At 41.0% G+C, this 21,136-nt stretch overlaps 1 protein-coding gene across 15 annotated transcripts in view; it reads right to left on the bottom strand.

Annotated features, from left to right (window-relative positions):
* The window catches only part of LOC123516136 (ecdysone receptor-like), a 454,056-nt gene that overhangs the window by 7,781 nt on the left and 425,139 nt on the right, over positions 1-21,136 (bottom strand). For 3 of the 15 annotated variants that reach the window (XM_045275250.1, XM_045275263.1, XM_045275264.1), the window contains 6 exons: positions 12,060-12,233; positions 8,313-8,453; positions 7,926-8,062; positions 6,529-6,609; positions 4,921-5,046; positions 274-423 (listed from right to left, as the gene is read on the bottom strand). In XM_045275250.1, coding sequence (XP_045131185.1) covers positions 274-423; positions 4,921-5,046; positions 6,529-6,609; positions 7,926-8,062; positions 8,313-8,453; positions 12,060-12,233 — 809 coding nt within the window. Of the gene's footprint in view, positions 1-273; positions 424-851; positions 1,002-4,920; positions 5,047-6,528; positions 6,610-7,925; positions 8,063-8,312; positions 8,454-12,059; positions 12,234-21,136 lie in introns of all 15 variants that reach the window. The other 12 variants (XM_045275249.1, XM_045275256.1, XM_045275251.1 and 9 more) reach the window with 7 other exon arrangements.

The raw sequence follows: 21,136 nt of genomic DNA, 5'->3' as shown, positions 1-21,136 counted from the left end.
CTTATATCAATCTCATACACACATTTGTAAAATGAAAATATGTTTGGAACTGCAGAAACTTGCTTTTGTGTGTGTGTGAAAATACACAGAATCCTATCTGGTTGTGTGAAAAACTATACAAGTTATATTAAGAGTGTCAGAACCTGAAGATGTGGAAATACAGAAGCTTACTGTTTACAAGAGTCAGAAGGAGGCATACCTACTTTTCTCTAGGATCTACATCCTTACCAATAACTTACCTTCTAGTTGATACTATCTCTACTCTGTAAATACCTTTAGCAGTGTAATCTGATCCTCTCTGAGTAGTGTGTCAAAGCCGGGCAGGCGCTTGGAGAATTCTACGATCAGCTGCACTGTGAGGATGGTCATGTCTGTGATGTGTTTAAACTTGGCATCCGAGTCGTCATCACTTATTTCGTAATCCTAGAAGGAGTCAAAGGAACCACTGACTTACAAAGCAGTCATCTCCATGACTCCTGTAATCTCAGGAGACACAGTTAAGGGAAAGTTATTCGCCAGTAGTGATGGGGCCTGTAACGATTACCTATTTGAAATTTACATTACTTAAAAAGTGGTAATAGTATCATTAGAGTGAAGCAAAGTTAGGTAATCAAGTATTCTGGCGGCCATCACCATGGCATGAAACACTTTCTCCTTTGTAATCCTGCGGTCGAGAGCGATTCCAACGTTGATCTGAAATGAAGACTTCTTGGTCGGATCCCTTAGAACACATAATTTTGATTGTTCTTGGATCAGAAACCAAGAAATCTCCCTGATAAAAAGTATGTTATGAATTTTCCTGAAAGAGAATTGCTCATCAATCCACCATTTTCATATGCTGGACTGTGTACCTTGAGCAGGGTAATCTGGTCTTCTCGCTGAAGTGTGCCGAAACCTGGTAGTTGCTTGGAGAATTCCACTATGAGCTGAACTGTGAGGATCGTCATCTCGGTTATGTGCCTGAATCTCATGTCACTTGTATCTTCACCATCGAAGTTAAACTGAAGAAAGGAAACAGAAGCCACTTGGTGAGGAAATGACCGAAAATGATTCACAAGAAGTAAGGGAACACTCGTGGTTAGAGTGTTCAGATATACTGTATCTACGTCCAGTGTGTATTTACAAGTCAAGTCAGTCATAGAAACCAAGCCAATAAACTGAAACATGGTTGAAGTGTGTTTTAATTTCCATACAGTCAACTAAAACCAAGAAACATGATTCTTTCACCTAAGGTGACATTTTCAACATAATAAGGCACAAAATTCTTTGTTCAGTGTCTGTAGTCATCAGATTCTAGTCTATGAGCCCATACATTTATAAATGAGTTTCTTTTAATACATGGATAGAAGGTAAAAAACAATGTTGTTCCCTGAATGTGTATAAAGATAAGTCAAATATCAAACTGCCTTACTCCATCACATCAGTTTTTCTCACATTCACATGAAATGAAACTAAACTCTCTCTCTCCCTCTCTCTTTTTCTTTCTCTTTACCAAGCACTGAACTAACCCTCATCTAAACAGACTGACCAAAACACACATGATAATGAACTGGGCCTCATCTTGTCTGATCACACCAACTTATAAGAACAAGCATTTCTGTATAAAATATACATAATGGCTTATACATTGTTTTTTTTGTCTTGGTCTTTAATTCTCTAGCAATTTTGGTAATTTCTGGTTGTGAATATCAATGGTCACATGATTTTAAAACCTGGATCAAGAAAGTGTGCCATTATGTAACCAGACATCAGTTTCAAGGTGGCTTCTGATTTCTTAAAACATAAATGATAAAGTCATGAATTCACAAGAGGTTCACTGTTATTTCTGAGCTCATGCCAGTCTTTTACCATCATATTTAATGATGAAATATGTTATATTTTGAGATTCCAGGAATTTCTAAACTGTTCAAGCAGCAGGCATTTTGTTTATGTAGAAGCCAAGCATGCAAGCAACTTTCACATTACAATTTTGCAAATACTGAGTGCTCACTAACTGTGGCGTAATGCATTAAAAGGTTATTTTTATGTAGACGTCTTTGTATGTTCACTGCAAGAAGACAAAATTATATGACATTAATAGTCATTCCATTGAAATGTGAACTCCAATATTGTTACTGAAGACCAAGAGTTTAATGTTGTAATTGACTATGGAATACTGAGGTACATGAATGAGTGTAACAAATCATGAATTTATGTTGCAAGTTTTTTCATTGTGGGGTGCTATTAATACTAAACACTGGAGGTCTGTGCCAATTATTTTTTTTCTTTAATATGACTAGCTTCTCTTTGATGAAATATTTCTTTTAGTCATACCAATATGACTTCGTGTAAAACTATTAAAAACTTGATCTTGCATGGCCTGTGAGCATAGCTTTTGGTTAAAATTTTCAATTTAACTTGTGAGCCTAGCCTTCAGTTAGTTTTCAATTTAACATCATTATACTTTATAATGATCACAGCATTGTCCTTCAAGTTGCTGTAAGACAGAATCTTTTGCCAATTGGATAGTTTTTAAATGGCTATCTGCATTTCAACATGCAAATATGAAAATATATCTAGAATGTGTTATCACAACTGTTAATAGGAGCCAAAGACTAGTTCTATATTGAGATCTTGTTCTGACAGTCCATTAACACTGTCACATCTTAAATGCTTCAGTTTATTTAGCAGGTTAAAGATCAAGGATCAAAATTTTCATGCAGGGATGGGGTGGGAGAAAGCACAGGCATGCAAGAGTCCCAATCACCAACAGAGACAAGTAATAGGAAAGACAAAACACAGAATAGTATTTGCTGTGTGCATGTTAGAACTGTATAAGATCTAATTCTTCAGTAGCTCTTCTGGTGTGTATCTTGGTGTGTGTAACTGGTGGTTTGTGTCTCAGGGGAGGTGGTTAATGTTGGATATCTATGTTATAGTGGCGCTGCACGCATGCACATCTTCATAGTACGTAATGAAATCCATCTGGAAAAAAATATCAGTTTTTGCTCCTTAATTTACTTCATGAAATTTCAAACAAATTTAGTTCTATAAATATTGCTTAAAATATGATAGTATTTGATTGATTAATTTAATGATTAATTTATTGCTATGCCTTTTGTAGGGATGTCATTTTGGTATATAGATAGATTTAACAAAGGCCCATTACACACATTTACAACACTTTTTTCCTGATCATAATGGCAATGAGATGATGTCTGGGCACAAATTAATAAGTATATTCCTTCAGAAGTTCTAATTAATGAAAAAAAAAAAAAAAAAAAAAAAAAAAAAAAAACAATTATTGGTACTATCTATAGACCACACTAACATCCATTTCTCCTTCAAACTGCCTCCCAAATATTTACTGTAAGGATGTTCATACATTTCATCTTATCACACATTCAAACATCTGTTCTGTTCCCACAGTTCATGCTTCAGCTACAATCAGTACTATTCATAACACTAAAAAAAAAAAAAAAAAAAAAAAAAAACTAAGATTAACTTGAGATCTACATCTGAATACACTACTCTCTTCATACCTTTCTTGCTTCATTCATTCAAAGTTGTACTGCTACTTTAATTCCCTTATGACAACAACATGTGATCTTAAATACTCCCAACTGTTTAAAATTTAACAATCTTCCAATGGAAACACCTACAACCTTACTATAATTAATAATTTTCCTTAAGTGTGATTGAAGATCATTCATTCAAACAGCCTCCCAAGCTCCTCAACCAGTTGTCTTGATCTGTTTTAAATTAATACATTATAATATGTTAATAGCAACTGATCCAGATTGTACTTACAACTGTCAGTTTACACCAGACAAATCCATTTCTGATACTTATTGCCTAAAATTAGCACATATCATAATTATGCTTACATAAAGGCATCACACATGCATACACCAAGTTATCAAATATTGTGATGGTTTCATCCAAGATCTTTTCCTCACTCAAGAAAGATACCAGACACAGTGACCTTATGGATGTAGATTCTGAAAACCTCATATATGCAAGTAGTTCACCTGAGCATGTTCCATTTTTTCTCTAAGCAACACTATCCTTTTTTTTTCTATGCGGCTTTCCTTCCACTCTTGTAGCATCTACATAAATATATAATTCCCTTATATTTTTATTCTTCCATTTTTTCCTTTTATTCAAAACATTTCAGTTATAGATTTATATATTTCAAAATTAATTTCTTAATAAGTCATACTAATGTGCAATACACTTTCATTACTCTGATTATTGTTGCTATGCAAAGAAGAGGTATCTTTCCAGTACATACAATTCTAATGTTAGCATAATCATGTTATCCTGTAATGTTTTTTTTTTTTCACATAGCAATGTCCCTCTCTAGTTCACAATGCTCTCTATACATGAGCCTCAGTCATCTCCATTACTAGTATAACCTAACAGTACCTTACACTACATGTTACCCAATCATTTCCTTCCTCCAGGTGGCTGCCATAAAGATCAGGATCAGCCCCTCCTTCCAGGAAAACTTTTTGCTATCATTTCATAAAGAACATTTGCTAAAGTTGGGATGCCTTTTACATTAGGATGTATCTACTTATAAGTATTCTACACATACAGTAATGCTCTCACTAACATTGAATTTCTATGTCACATTGTGCCTATATTGTCAGAATTTCACCTCTACTGCTGTTCACCTTATGGAAGGACAATCCTGACTAGTCATCTTGTCTGATGGTAACTACAGAAGGTAACTATAGAACCTTATATTTTTATTATTTACTATATTTATGAAATTATTTTTAGATTTAGATTTTATTCCTCATGATTACTTACTTTTACAGTAAAAAAGCAGATATACAGTAGTGTATATATATATATATATATATATATATATATATATATATATATATATATATATATATATATATAGTTAAAGAATAAAGGCAGAAGACTTACTCTTATCTTTTTTATGTCTGCTTCCGTTGGCTGCTCAAACTGTTCTTGGTAGTAGACTAGCGTGTTGATCAACTCCTCCTGCTCTCGAGTGAGTGGTTTGATATTTGATCTGGCCCCAGCAGACATCTGGGGGAAACAAGAGCCATATGTGTTACAATTTAATGCCATCAGATAGGCCTCTCCTGCCTTAGGATGACAGACATATTTGGTTTTTCATTTTTTTATGACATGAACACAAGTGCATTCTTTCATCTATGTAATCAAATAGTATTTCAAAAGAATTTCATAAACTTGCCTGGTCATCTTTCCCCCCCCATTTTTAAGTTAAATGTCTTCCATTCTGGTCATATATATCTTAACATTGCATTTATCATTTATAAAATGTACTGGTTTCTCTCTCCATGTTAAAAATGTGACTGCCTTGTTGATCACTTACATGGAAAGGCACAAACATATGAAGCTTATCAACAAGTGCAATCTATGGAATGTCTCCGGTAATTCTGTTCATTTAACATGAAGAGGCACCAAATTAGAATTATGAATGAATATCATTATAGAATGCACTGCAACTAGTTTTTTTTTTTTTTTTTAGGGTGGACAAACTATGAATTCCAGCCTCTCCTCTTATTTTGCCCAACACTGTTTCCTCCTTTCCACTCAAAACTTCATTATTTGATATTCTCATCACAGACCTTCCACACCACAAGTTTATTTAAATATCTTATCCTGAGCCTGAACTCCTATCTCCATTTTCCTAACTTGAACCTCTATTCTCTTGACTGATCTTTTCTCTCTTAACCCCTAACTTCTATCTACTAAACCACACCTCCTATATCTACTAAGCCATACCTTCTACCTCTCAAGCCTTAAGACAGAAGCTTTGACCAAGTGCACAACACCACACAATTCTAGTACTAAACAACACATTTCCTCAAGGTAGCCAGCAACATTTACTTCCCCTTGTTTATGCACAAATTGGTGCATACTTGTATGTACTTGAATGTACAAATCATAAGGGTATTCACTCAGTATGTTCTCTGTTATTTACAATTATGTATTTGTATATCTTTGAAAGAGATATCTGAACAGTTTGTGAAATCTCTTATCATTCAGTTCAAAATTAGCAAACAACATGCATTTAACTTCTTTATATAGGGCATAAATATATGCATCATTACTGCAAACCAGTAACACAAAAATATGATTTTAAATTGTACATATATGGGAGAATGCAAATTCAACTGCACATTTACATGTTTAGATATACATGTATCTGAATCTTAGAATGTGAAACATCCAAAATTAATGGATAATATGTTAATTCTTATCCTTTTCAGTTCCTTAAAGGAATAACACTAATTTTCATTAACCAAATTCTCCAATCCATTAATATCATTATTAGAGAGCAATAAAAGTTCATCAACAATCATTTGAGTTTGCACTTAGGTGTGCTAATAGATGCACCATTAGTAATTTTCTTTCTTTTCTTTTGTTCTATGGTAACCTGAAGAAATGTTAAGAATCACCTATCATAAAATCTTTTGTTTCCAGTAATTTAGAAGCCAATAAGATTTAACAAATTTTGGAGCCGGGCCAAATATTACTTACAGGAGTCTGAACGATGCTAGGAGTGTCAACAAGATTTTTGAACTGCACATCACATGCAGGTGATGGACCTTTGGATTTACACTGAAATAAAGTAATTTTGTAAATACTGATTTTCAACAATATTGATGAAACCAATCACTATTTCCCTTGATCTAACTAACTAGAGATCATGATTTATGTAGTTTTCCTTTCCAAATGTCTCCAATATTGGTATTCATGTTGCATGGCTACCTTCATCAGCCTAAGTCATACATATATAGTGATTAGATAGATTCACCTTCCTAAGACTTTAACATACAACATCAGATGATACATGGGCCTGCAATGATTCCCATGATGAGTCGTGTAACAATGACTTCTGATCACATTTCATACTGATCAACCAATCTTTTCTTACCTTGATGTCAACATAGAGAGCGAGATACTACTAAAATGTCTACGATAATTACTATTTTTCCTCATAAAGCCTGTTATTCATTTGGATCACTGTGATATAGGAGTTCATGGTCTAAGCCACTTATTCAACACACGTCAGAATCTTGCACTTGAAGGTCGAGAAAATATCACACATTTCATACCACTATCAGTCGACTTGTGGTCCATTGACATACCTTCAGCACATGTGACTTCCTCCACAAAGAGACAACAACTGCTTGTACAAAGTAACCTCAGATAAAAAAAAAGCTACAAAATACCACTCCCCACAAAGCACAAGCTGGCATGCATGTCCCAAAACACAGTATTGCCTCAGCAAGCATGTATAGCAGTAACTGGAAAGTTAGCATTACGAAATGTGTTCTATCCAGTGAGAGGAATGCATGTACACTACCCTAATCACCCACACACTTGATCTCAAATATCCCCAATTCCACACTTGATGAGCTATTTCTATCAGTACCACTAAACATTCACTTCCCCAAAATATGTTCTGGCCTCTTAGTGATTTTTGTACCGTACATCACAAATACAAAGCAATCAATGAAAATGCATAAAGCCAAACTCAGTGAGTGAGAAAAATAATCAACAAACAGTTCCCTTATATATGTATCTGCCACCTTAGCCATCTTGCCACACTTTACAGATATATTGTAAGCTTTGTTATTTGCATTTGTTGTCCTCAGTATTTCCTCAATTTATATTTCTTATTTTCACTAGATACAGCTTTTAAGCATAGGTATAAGCATAACAAGGCAAAGGTTATGAATACCACTAGATGAAATCCCAAGATGATAGATGAAGGGAAACATGATAACAAGTAGTGAGATGTGTTGGTTGATGACATGCTGAAATCTCAAGAAACATGACATTTGTGAGTGACAGACCATGACCAGATAGATGTAATAAATGGTATATGATAGAAATGATGCCCATGAATAAAAAGTGAACATCATGCTTACATCATTACTCACTGGACTTGTTGGAATGGCCTTTTCCTCAGCCAGTGGGGAGCCTTGGCTTGGGTAGTCCTTCTTATCCTTGTCTCGTAGCTTTTTCTGCTCTCTCTTCACCACGCACTGAGACTCCGGCACGACACCTAATATATGCAAAGACAAACAAACTTATGGGTCTAATGGTCACAAAAAAGAAATGCTTCAGTTTCTCAATGCTTGAAAAAAGTAAACTAAGCTAAAACAAGATATTTTTTTCAGACTACTAGTTATCCAGACATTCCAGACATAGCTGGATTAAAGTTTTGTCATCTCAAATTAAAAGTTGAATACAGTATGTATATCTGAATAATTTCTGAGCTGCTATAAGACAAAGCATAATGAAATGATACTTACATTCTGGTCGCATGCCCACACCAAGACACTTTTTGAGGCGACATTCTTGACACTTGCGTCGCATGTACATATCCATTTCACAGTTGCCACCATATTTACACTGGTACACAGCATTCTTTGTGATGGATCTCCGGAAGAAACCTGGGAGTAAGAGAGAATATTATTGCCAATGACTTTCATTTCAAGTTACAAACAAGTGTAAGTACTAAATTCATAAAATGAATAACAAAAAGAAAAGCTTGGGGGCATTTAGGGGAAATGGAGTTTTTGGGAGAAGAACGCTAAACTGGGCCATTTTGGGCAATTAAAAAGTCTAAGGACAAACATGCCATTATTTATATATATATATATATATATATATATATATATATATATATATATATATATATATATATATATATATTTTTTTTTTTTAATATTTGCCAACGATTTGCTACATTTGTGGCTGCAACTGCTACGTTTAAAAAAAGAAAAAATGCAGAACCCAACAATATATCGTAGCCGTGGGAGCTACGCTAGATAACCATCTTCAAAAACAAAATTTCTTTTTGAAGATGGTTGTATGGCCGAAACGTCAAGGAATATGTTCCCCTGCAGCAGCTCGTGCTTCCTACCCCCACGCTACGCATTTATCTAGATATATACAGAAACAAATGCAAAACTATATGTAACTCCAGGCATGGTGGGCTGTCATTGTGCGTCCTGTAGTCGAACGTCCGTGATACAACCATTTTAAGTAACTAGCGGCATGGTAGGCTCTCACTAGACGTCCTTGACACACGACATACGTATATTGACACCACAACGCGCACAGGACTCACAATGGCCTACTAATGTAAACAGCCATAAGACGGAGGAAGACTGAAAAAAGTGCTCGCGAGACTGTTCCGACGCTGTGTTGATTTTTCAAAGCATAACTACAAGCCAATGAAAGCCTTCCGCCTGAGAGAGAGAGAGAGAGAGAGAGAGAGAGAGAGAGAGAGAGAGAGAGAGAATATATTACCGTAACATATAGTCGTATCATGTGCTATTGAGGGCCAATAGTTTTGTAGAGGGGGCTACGGATTCCTAAAAAGATCAAAGGTACTGTCACACTGTACATTATGGTTTAACAAATCCCACCTTCACTGACTCACTAATTCACACCATAAAGGTGTGCATTAGTGGGACTTCGAAACTGTTCGGTCCCGAACCCTTGCTTGATCCACTCATTAACTTCAACCAACAATAATCCCCATCACTGTTACTCGTAGATAATTATCTTGATGGAATATAGTATTTACGGCAGCAGAGAAATGGCTAAAGGTGGGTTGGAGGGGGAAAAAATCCTTCATCTAAGAAGCATAACAACTCACTACGGCAATTTTGTTATTTAAAATCAAGGGCAAGTTGTAAGACGAGGACTCCCAATGGGAAGTAGTACAGATTTATGAAAACCGTGAAATCGTGTAAGGATATGACAGCCTCACTGTTCACTAGCATACATGTCACTCTGGTGACCGGGCAATTCAGCACGAGGGACAAGGTTGGACGGCACCGCTGATCGCTACACTTAAAAACATTGTAACGATCTGTATACTCCAGTTCGTATTCACGTCAACAAGACTGGAGTGAAGGAATCGACCACATATCGCAGCAAGTGCCGAGATCCCTTCTATCGGCTCATTTACTTCCCATGAAAGCAAGAACAAAGCAGTCAAGATCTACCTTCTGAAGCCCTGCATTGGACGATCCACTCACCCGGCTGACAGCTGACACCAAGGATTCTATACTCTCATACATTCCTTGGCTGACACTAACCATCTATACTGACTCACTGAGTACGCTCGCTCCTTGGGCAGCTAGTGGGCGGAGACACTGCGCGCTCGCTCAGCTGGCGGTAGTCGCTGTGCGCCCAATTACAACTAATATTGAAGTTATTTTTCTATTTCTGAAGTAGTGTGCATTTACCATTTTTTGAAGAAATTTATGATGTTCTGTCAAATTCATAATGTTCTGCTTTATAAAATCAAATGGTCACATTCCCCTATAATTCAGTAGTGTGTGCTGTCTGCACGTACCGATTCAGGGGATACAGTTGTCTTTTTTTTTTTTTTTTTTTTTTTCTAATGTTATGGCCTATAGCGCCTGTGGACATAATTGAAGAGTATAAGTGGGAAGAGTGTCAAGCTTCCACCAATTAATGGCGCAGGGAATCTTATTTATAGTGGTACCCACATTAGGGACCATATCACTACCCAAGCTCATCTTCGATGTAACCACCAAGAACCTGGGTAGGGTAGGGATTCCAACCTACGCGTGGACGTCTGCCCGATCCCACGCTCACCACATTACTACTACACCACCGCCTCCCTAATGAAATCTGTTCATCCATTGCTACCTCTGCTTCTCCATATCTCCTATTCTCTGGCTGAATTTCTTGCTATGTCCCGCTAATGTTGGGTTCGTGTGTGTGTGTGTGTGTGTGTGTGTGTGTGTGTGTGTGTGTGTGTGTGTGTGTGTGTGTGTGTTAAGGCGCGTTCATACGTGTCAATATGCGACTGAAATTGCAAGTCAGTAGAGATAATGACTGAATATCAATGCCTAACGTTTGGAGAAATCAGTTACAAAACAAGACAACATGTTGGCCTTGTTTTGGCGACGTAGTGAAGTCACGGAGAAAGGTTTGAAAAAAGGTTGTTCAGAAATAAAGATGTTGGAGTTGGTGAGGGAAAAAGAGCACATTTGGAACCCTAAAAGCGAATTATACAGCAAAAAAAGCTTGCGCAAATCGGAGTTCGATGAGATAGCTGCCACTCTGCGATGACTGCTTCCCTCTATACAGGGTGTTGTTGGTGAGGATAGAACACTTGTCAGGATTTAATTTGATCGCAATCGTCATCGTCACCAGAGGAAGACATCGTGTTGAGTAGTTGTTTGTTTTACACTCACTTCCCCCAGTCTCTGTCGAGACTTCTAGCGACTTGCAGTTTCAGTCGCATATTGACGCGTGTGAATCCACCTTTGCCGAGAGAACTGACGCCTATCTCGTTCTTCTTTTCCTTTACATCTTTTTTTCGGAAACTTGACGGGAAATATTTTCGAACAAGAATCTTGGAAAGTCAATTTTGTTAACCTACAACGCTACGTAATAATAATAATAATAATAATAATAATAACAATAATAATAATAATAATAATAATAATAGTGATGATGATGATGATAATAATAATAATAATAATAATAATAGTAAAAACAAGAAACATAATTAACTTAGGTATAAAAGTGTTCCAAGTTACATACTATACATATTTTGAGGTCAGCACATCAGTGAGTAGTGGAGTAGAGCAGGGAAGTTTATTGGATGATGGGTAGTAAGTGCTTATGCCATCACTCATCCCAAGCCAAGTGTTGCGTAATGCCTGGCCAGACGGTAATAATTCAATACCATCCCTTACGCCTCAACATTATGTCATTACCACATCACCTCAAACCTCGTGTGGGGGAGGCTGCTCTCACCTCCACTGCCTACGCCTCTACGAGTAACCTTTTATTACTGCTTCTACACTACTACTACTACTACTACTACTACTACTACTACAACAACAACAACTGCTACTACTACTGCTACTACTACTACTACTACTACTACTACTACTACTACTACTACAATAACAACAACAACAACAACAACAACAACAACAATTACTACTGTTACTACTACTACTACTACTACTACTACTACTACTATACTACTTTCGCCTTACCTTTACATCCCTCGCAGGTGAGTGCGTTGTAGTGATAGCCTGACGCCCTGTCCCCGCACACTAGACACAGCTCCTCCTGCTGGCGGGGGATGGGGCCTTTCTTCTTCTTCAGGTCGCCGAAGGAGTCGGCGCTGTAGTTGCTCACTGAAGAGGGCGGCGACATGTCATCTCGCCCTGAAAACAGAACGGATACGTATTAGGGATGCACTGGATGGAAGGTTTCAAGGGCGATGGTGAAGATACTGTATAAACATCAGCACAGCATTTGTTGCACGTGGCACACTCTCCGCTAGTACACACGGAAGGTCACTTATTTTATTATCTACAATGACGCAATGAGTGGTCCTCGATATCATGCTACGTAGCTGTTTGTGTTTTTCATACAGAGAATATTTACAAGATGAAAAGTTCAAGAGCGTTGCCTTTATTCATTTCATTAATCTATTTCATCAACTTAACATATTCTTGATAGTGTTCTTTTAACATGATGAAGAACAAGGAAGAAATTAAGATATGATTCCTCTCTATTTCATGGGTCGATCAAAAGACACCATTCTTGAATAATATCGGGCGCATCGAACATTTACACGTCAAATGCATAATAATTTGAACTCTTCTATTGAACCAAAACACATTTAACGCAGAGATACAAGTGTGCCTGACTCCCATTGATAACACTGTGACCGCATGAACCATTTGTACAAACTTGCACTAATAACCCAATTTATCTCTCGAGTCTCCCGTGCTACCAGGGCTGTGCAGTGCTTGGCTTGGCTGTTCCAGGACAAAGGTGGAGGGGAGGGGGCAGTGGGTGGTGTATCTGATGAAGCGGTCACATTCACAGCAGGTGTCGAGATCAGCTGGGTCCAACTCTCGACCCTATGAACGCCGCACCCTCGACAGTGCCTTGAGCGCGGCACGAGATACAATACAAATGAGAACAAACAGTTTTATACTCTGCCAAGGTCCGAGGCGTCATGGCTGCCAGCTGTTAATGTAGTAGCGCTACGCCGAGCCAATGCTTTCTCAATCCTGGTCAGGTATGCGAGTAACGCTTATTGTGGGCATACTGTTAGTACTTTCTCGAGATCCTGGGGTGGTGTGTACAGGGCGCAAGTGTCGCTCTAGGAACAACACAGCTGAGTTACGAGATCAAATGGCATTCTTTATCATATCAAACAGATTCTGGGTACAAAAATCATGTAGTTTTTCGATACATATTACAACAGAACTGCAACGCCTCTCACACACACACACACACACACACACACACACACACACACACACACACACACACACACACACACATCATATCACACCATCATAACGTAACTACACATGAAAAGACCAATTCCCATGTGTAGTTAGGAAGTATACAAGCCGTTATTCATATGCAGGGCCTAAGAGAGAGAGAGAGAGAGAGAGAGAGAGAGAGAGAGAGAGAGAGAGAGAGAGAGAGAGCGCAAGGCAGGAAACCTCCAGTGATGAACATACGCCCAATTTTGCAACACGGGGCCACAGAAGCAGCATACGGCGCGGGGAACAGAAACGGTGGTGCACATACGCTTTTGACTCTGGACACCTGCTTCCACACCTGCCAATTATCTCCAGGCCACCTGTGACCTTGTCTGCCTTTGGTGGTGCTGGGGTCAAAAGCCTCAACTACACAGCTCTCCAGCACGAGGCGAAAATCGGGATGGAGAGGAATGAGAAAGGGCAGGGACGTCTCTCTCTCTCTCTCTCTCTCTCTCTCTCTCTCTTTGAAAACAATATACCAATTCTGCCTATATCTGCATCTAAGAGCGAACATTTTTGGATGACAACAGCTTAGCCTAGAATATCACGCTGGTTTCGTGGTTCACTCTCTCATTCAGCTTCACTACGTTGACAGATGAGAGAGAGAGAGAGAGAGAGAGAGAGAGAGAGAGAGAGAGAGAGAGAGAGAGAGAGAGAGAGAGAGAGAGAGAGAGAGAGAGAGAGAGAGAGAGAGAGAGAGAGAGAGAGAGAGACTGTGCATGAGTATTAGATAAATGTTCAGATTAATGAATGCGCAGTGACGTTAGAGTTGCTGAGATTAACATAACAATGAGCGGCGTCTTCTCTTGTACAATTTAGACTGTCCCTCCAGCTCTGAACCGTGTCTCGCTTCCTCTAACTCGCCGCTAAGTGTTTACAAACGTACTATAATATAACGCTCTTATATACGACGTGTGCCTATGAGCAAGCTGGTCTTCCGTTACAGATTACGAGGTGTGTACATGTTCTTTTGGACTGACTGCCTGAACCGACCATACTTAAGCACACACACACACACACACACACACACACACACACACACAACATCAGGAACTATAATAGGAAGAGGTTCTAAGCTACAGTGCTGAGCCTACACCAGTGACAGGCAGTTTTCTTGTCCTCACTCAGACAGCGGATCGCGGCAGGTGACTGGTAATCAGTATCCTAATACATATATCCTTGACTTTGAGAGAGAGAGAGAGAGAGAGAGAGAGAGAGAGAGAGAGAGAGAGAGAGAGAGAGAGAGAGAGAGAGAGAGAGAGAGAGAGAGAGAGAGAGAGAGAGAGAGAGAGAGAGAGAGAGAGAGAGAGAGAGAGAGAGAGAGAGAGAGAGAGAGAGAGAGAGAGAGAGAGAGAGAGAGAGAGAGAGAGAGAGAGAGAGAGAGAGAGAGAGAGAGAGAGAGAGAGAGAGAGAGAGAGAGAGAGAGAGAGAGAGAGAGAGAGAGAGAGAGAGAGAGAGAGAGAGAGAGAGAGAGAGAGAGAGAGAGAGAGAGAGAGAGAGAGAGAGAGAGAGAGAGAGAGAGAGAGAGAGAGAGAGAGAGAGAGAGAGAGAGAGAGAGAGAGAGAGAGTAATATATGGAAGGACAGATAAACAAACAGAGAGAGACGTTACAATGTAAGCAGCAAACAGGGCCTCCCACCACACCTGCAGCCACACATCTGCGTCGCAACACACCTGTCGGCGCACGTAGTACACTGCCAACACGTGTGCGACCCCTGCTCTCCCAACAGCTGTCGAGTGAGTGAGATCAAGGCTATATATATAAAAAATCAAGCATCATTTTACTTTCAAAGCCGGGGAGATAAGCTCGTTAATGAAAATATAGGAGAAAAGATCCTAATGATAAGAGAAAACAAGGCGATTAAATGATATACCGGCTGTCAGTGTATCATTGTCTTTTCTTATCATTAACCTTGCTTCTGGTTCTAGGCATTTCATTTCCAGTCCTGATAGCGCGCCAGTTGTTATACTTACATTACAGTCGTGGTCAAGTTACCTTCTCGATTCACTCCACTGTCACTTGCTTTCATTCAATCTCATTAAGGAAAGCCACTAAACGCACTGGAAGTCAATGTGTCATATTATTCGGCTACTGACCGGAGTGAACGTTAAGACTATTGTCGCTATCAGCTTTTACTTCATGATTTAATTCGGTACATTCTTACATAATGTATGACTCGTTATCTAATCTGTACTGTACCCTCCTGCCCTCCCCACTTCACGTATCATGCTCGCTAAATGGCCGAGCTGGCATCCCTTTCTTGTTCGCTCCTGGCTGTGTATATTTGGCAACTATACTCCAGTACTAACATTTGCATAACATGTCATACTTTTGTGTACTAATCCCCATGTGACGTGTGTATGTATGGACAGTATGTGTACTTGTATACGTTACCTCTCATGTCGAGCCATCCAACTCTCTTGAATTCTTTTTTATGTATTGAGTACTGTGTCTAATTCTTTTTATGTACTGAGTGAATACTGTGTCTAATTGTCTTTTATGTATTAAGTATTGTGTTGAACTTTCTTTATGCAGTGAGTGTTTTGTTTAATTTTCTTTATGTACAAAGTGCGGCGTTCTCACTGGTGACATTTGGTTGTATACCCTTCATATCACTTATAATTCCTCTCCCATAAGCCGTTGATTGTTTTCATGCTAGTGTACTAATTTCGTTCTTCTCAACAGTGCTAGCATTTTTTTCTCCTCCTCCTCCTCGTCCTCCTTTACCCTCTTATCCTCCTCTTCCTTCTCCTCATCACCATTACGGAATGGTTATGCACGAGTGTCTAGTTTCAGGTCACGCACAACAGTCAGCCACGTACAGCAAGGCAGGGAAGGGCGAGGCTTGCTGGCAGTTCCGCGGCCCCGGCGAGTCACACAAAAAATGAGGCCATATTAGGGTCACAACTGACTGCTTAGAAGCGTACTCCTCCATTACCCTCCTCTTCCCCCGCCTCCGCCTCCTCCTCCTCCTCCTCCTCCTCGTTATTCTCCTCTTCCCCTTTCCTAAATACACGACACCATTAAGATAAATATGAATGAAACCACTCGCGATTCAAGACTTTTCCTTCATGTTGAGATAAAAAGATCTTTCCATTTATTTGGTCACGTGTGTTGCATATCTTCCCTCTGCATCTTTCATCGTATCACTTCATAAATTCATTCATTCTCTGTCTGTCTGTCTGTCTGTCTGTCTGTCTGTCTCTCTCTCTCTGAGAAAATGAAAATATATATATATATATATATATATATATATATATATATATATATATATATATATATATATATATATATATTCCTCCTGTGGCACCGTACAAAGGCCGCTCAGTTCCAGATACGCGTCAAGGTATGCAGGGTGGTGGAGGAGGAGGAGGAGGAGGAGGAGGAGGAGGAGGAGGAGGAGGAGGAGGAGGAGGAGGAGGAGGAGGAGGAGGAGGTGGTGGTGGTGGTGGTGGTGCGACTGAAGAGGAGGAGGGTGAGGGAAACGGACTGCATTCCACCAGCCAGCCAACACCTCGGCTTCACACCGTGCCCACACCCCCTACAGATCTCATGAACTAGAATACGAGTAAAGAAAGAGGCAAACAATGGAGGATGCTACGCTACAGTCACACACTCACCCTGCGACACTGTGTCCTCCGTTCAGTTCACTGACAGCGTCCTGCCCGCACTACAACCCCGACACATGTAACCTTCCACCTCCACCCACTCCATCCAGTTCTTAATCCCTGTTACTCTGACGATGGTTTTTTTTTTTTTTCTCCCTCACACTGTTTAACTAGAGACTGATTGAATGCTTGCTGTGTGTGCTAACAAGCCAGAACGGGATCTGGAGAGAGAGAGAGAGAGAGAGAGAGAGAGAGAGAGAGAGAGAGAGAGAGAGAGAGAGAGAGAGAGAGAGAGAGAGAGAGAGAGAGAGAGAGAGAGAGAGTTATAAGGCCAAGGAAACACTTAGACGACGCAACAAGTACCATGGTCACTCCTTTCGAAAAAAATAAATAAATAAAATCTCATAAAATAAAATAGAAATAAAAGAACGAAACAAACTAAGAAAAAATGGACAATAGCACGTGACCAGCCCACCAACCATAGACTTTCGAGGATCTTTACTTTTCGTTCGCCTGCAGACAAGCCACATTAGGCCGCGAGTGACCAAGCGGAGATAGGAGTGGCTGAGTTGAAAGACGGCGGTTGGCTTGCAGAGAGAGAGAGAGAGAGAGAGAGAGAGAGAGAGAGAGAGAGAGAGAGAGAGAGAGAGAGAGAGAGAGAGAGAGAGAGAGAGAGAGAGAGAGAGAGAGAGAGAGAGAGAGAGAGAGAGAGAGAGAGAGAGAGAGAGAGAGAGAGAGAGAGAGAGAGAGAGAGAGAGAGAGAGAGAGAGAGAGTGTGTGTGTGTGTGTGTGTGTGTCAATCGGGGCAATACTTCTTGAATGAGTTCTCGGGATACAACCACGGAAGGAAGCAAACCAGAAGTAAACAATGGATGGCAAGATGGCTGATAATACACAGCGTCCGTCAGGTCACTGGTTCTGGCATGAGGCGGCAACTGGGACGGGTGTGCAGGTGGCGAGGGAGCAGGTGGCGATGGAGCAGGGAGCAGGGAGGGGCGGGGCCAGGCGTGACGGCACTCGCTCGCCCCTTTCTTCCTCCTCTGACGCGACTTGCCTTACACTTCCACTAGATAGAGAGATTTAAACGCGACACCCACGAAGAATCCTGACACTTTATCTGATCTGTATGGCCTTTCCCTTGCTACTAGTGCACACGTAGCATTGTGACGCATTGCACCATCACAACGCATCGTGCTGGTACACGTACTGGTTACTTCCTCGCCCGCCACTCCTTCCTCAACCCAATCCCTGCTCCCCACCTATCCCATAAAAAAATCTCATTCTTCCCACTATTCAAAAAACTTCCCTAAATGTTTCATATTTCAAACTCCATTGTAGTAGTTCTTAAATCACTACAAGACAAACCTTTCCATGACTTTTTTTCACCATTTGATAAGGAAAACCACAACTTGTATAGATAATGAGCGGCTGGAAGGTGGAAGTGGAACGTGGAGTGATGACTTTTGGAGGTTAATGCAGTATTCATTAGTAGGGTGATTGGATACGTGGTGAGAGAGAGGCAGTTGTTGATGGGATACTTGATGGACTGGAATGGGCGAAAGGGTGCGGTGCAGGTAATGGGAAGGCGCAGAGGACAGCCGTAGGAAAGACGGGCTACGAGGTAAGATGTTGGAGAGTAGCGTACAGCATGCAGGAGTGAAGGATGTTGATGCGAGAGCGAACGCAACACAAGATAGAAGAAAACGGACTCGTAATGAAAACAGCAAAAGCGACATTGGCTGACGGAGTTAGTAGAAAGAGTCCATAGAGATAAGACAAGGACAAGAGCATATAACGCGGAGAGTGGCTCAGAAAAAGGCGGAGATAAGATGAGAGAGCAAAGAAAAGTCCAGAGGTGGTGGAAGACAGAAAAAAAAGACAAAAATGAGAGGGAGGTCGGGAGATAAGAGACCGAGATGGAGTGCAAGATTGAGAACGAGAAGTGGAGGGAGATAACGATATGTAAAACAGGGACATGGATTTATAGTCAGCTGAAGCGATGCAGCTCTGATGAACAAACCGGCTCAGACAAATTACACATGATGAAATGGAGAGAGAGAGAGAGAGAGAGAGAGAGAGAGAGAGAGAGAGAGAGAGAGAGAGAGAGAGAGAGAGAGAGAGAGAGAGATGGTGGTGAGAAGGAAAGAGCTCAGACTTCTGCATTTCCCAGTCAGCGCTCTCCTCTGCTTGTCAAGATGACTTTCAATCTGGCTCAAACCTTCTTTCTTCCGCAAACAAACGTCAAGACACGTTGTTTGTAGGCCTCGGGGGCCGCGCCATAGAGTAAGATTTGGTGTGGGCTGAGTTGTGCGGAACGAGCGGCAGTGGGGAGTAGGGGAGTGAAGAGAGAGTGACTGGTGAGGTGAGGAAGGGATAGTGGTATAGGGGAGATAACACTTTAGTCTGTCTACCTTAAAGTGGCTCCTGGGTCTCAGTTTGAAAAGTGTCCCAAGGAATGGTTGGTTATTAGACCTTGAGGAAAACCGTAGTCTGTCCTCGTGATAAGTGTGTGGATCAACAGAAAACAAGTATTATTCACCTAAAATTAATTATATCATCAGTAAGCTACACTATGTTTTGAATCTAGGAGACATCTTAGAGTAGACAGACTATAGTGGGCAGGATAAGGGCGGGGTGCGTGGTGGGTGAGGCTGAGGGAAGGATCTAGGAGCAGTCGTGCGTGAGGGAGTGAAATGGTTCCTCTGACAATCCTCCTCTTCATCCCAGCACGGCCACGCAGCCACACCTACCACCATACATTTCAACTCGGCTCCCGCGTCTCTTATTACGACACTCTCACCATGATAATGAAACTAATAGGGAGCAAGTAGAGGCAACGCCAACACCAAGAACACACGCAACTCTCACACTATCATTTTTTGGAGAGCAGCAAGCTGGGGCATTCCTCGCATCCCACTATACATGTAAACAATCCAGTCACAGCACGTGAAAATTCCTCCTTCCTGGTCGCTTCCCACCAAGACTCGCCTATACAGGACAAAGAAGGAGCAGTGCAAGCCCTAATCACAGGCCACCGCCACAAACCCTTTATATAACACACGACATATTTTTACAACTCATGAAAAGCCGATTTGTTTGCTGTCTGGGGGAGAGCAGCCGGTCACGTGGTCGGGTCCCAGGGCCACTCGCCTCCTCACAAGGACAAGGAAGATAATGCAGCAGGTGGGGAGGGATGGAATGCGCCTCACCACAACACTGCCGCCGCAATTTACGAACAGTGAAATATAGTCTGTCACACCATACCGTGCGGTGCCGCGCGTGTCCTCCGAGGCGTCACTGTCAACAGTTACCTGGAAAGAAAAGAAAAATGGAGTTAGCTTTGCAGATAAGCGGACAATGAGAGGAGAGGGTGTGGCAGCATTTCTTAGGGCGCTCGCACACACACACACACACACACACACACACACACACACACACACACAACAGGTTCTCCGTCAGCCCTGCTCCTGCCTTCTTCCCCGCCCTGGCGATAAATTGACAACCCCGCCTGATCATGACCCCTAACATGGAGTAAGGAAGGGAGCAGAGGAAAGGACGAAAAGATAAGGAGTGCATGTGGACTCTGCGTGTACATGCTCGCGGCACATGAACAAAAACACTACATCCACCACCACCACCACCACACCATCCCAGCATCCATCCAGCCACTGCAGTACCCAGCGAGAGTAGCCGTGCCGAGTAGCCCACCCGATCCAGCTACTAGTACTAGTCCTCGTAGGCATGTTACCAAGCATCTCCGGCCCGCGAGGACATTAAAGTAGCCTAATTTGTCTCCGCCACACAAGTCTCCGCGCCCTTCCCCGAGACAAGCCGCCAGGGGCGCGCCTCTCAATAGGAAATGTCCGGTATTTGTACGTGAGCTTGTTATTTTTGGGAGAATGTTCATCCGAGAGAGAGAGAGAGAGAGAGAGAGAGAGAGAGAGAGAGAGAGAGAGAGAGAGAGAGAGAGAGAGAGAGAGAGAGAGAGAGAGAGAGAGAGAGAGAGAGAGAGAGAGACGCCTGGCAACAGTGCCCTTTTCTTGTAGTGCCCCCGCTGGCTACTGAACCGTGAAAAAAAAACTATATATAAGTATAAACTCCTATGCATGTGTGTACACACACACACACAGTTAAGAACATAAAATGGAGAAATAACACAAAACACTGAACAT

The sequence above is a fragment of the Portunus trituberculatus genome, chromosome 40 (assembly GCF_017591435.1).
Source record: "Portunus trituberculatus isolate SZX2019 chromosome 40, ASM1759143v1, whole genome shotgun sequence".
In the NCBI taxonomy this organism is placed as follows: domain Eukaryota; kingdom Metazoa; phylum Arthropoda; class Malacostraca; order Decapoda; family Portunidae; genus Portunus; species Portunus trituberculatus.
The sequence above is the reverse complement of the archived record's forward strand: the minus strand, read 5'-3'. Positions and strand labels throughout refer to the sequence as shown.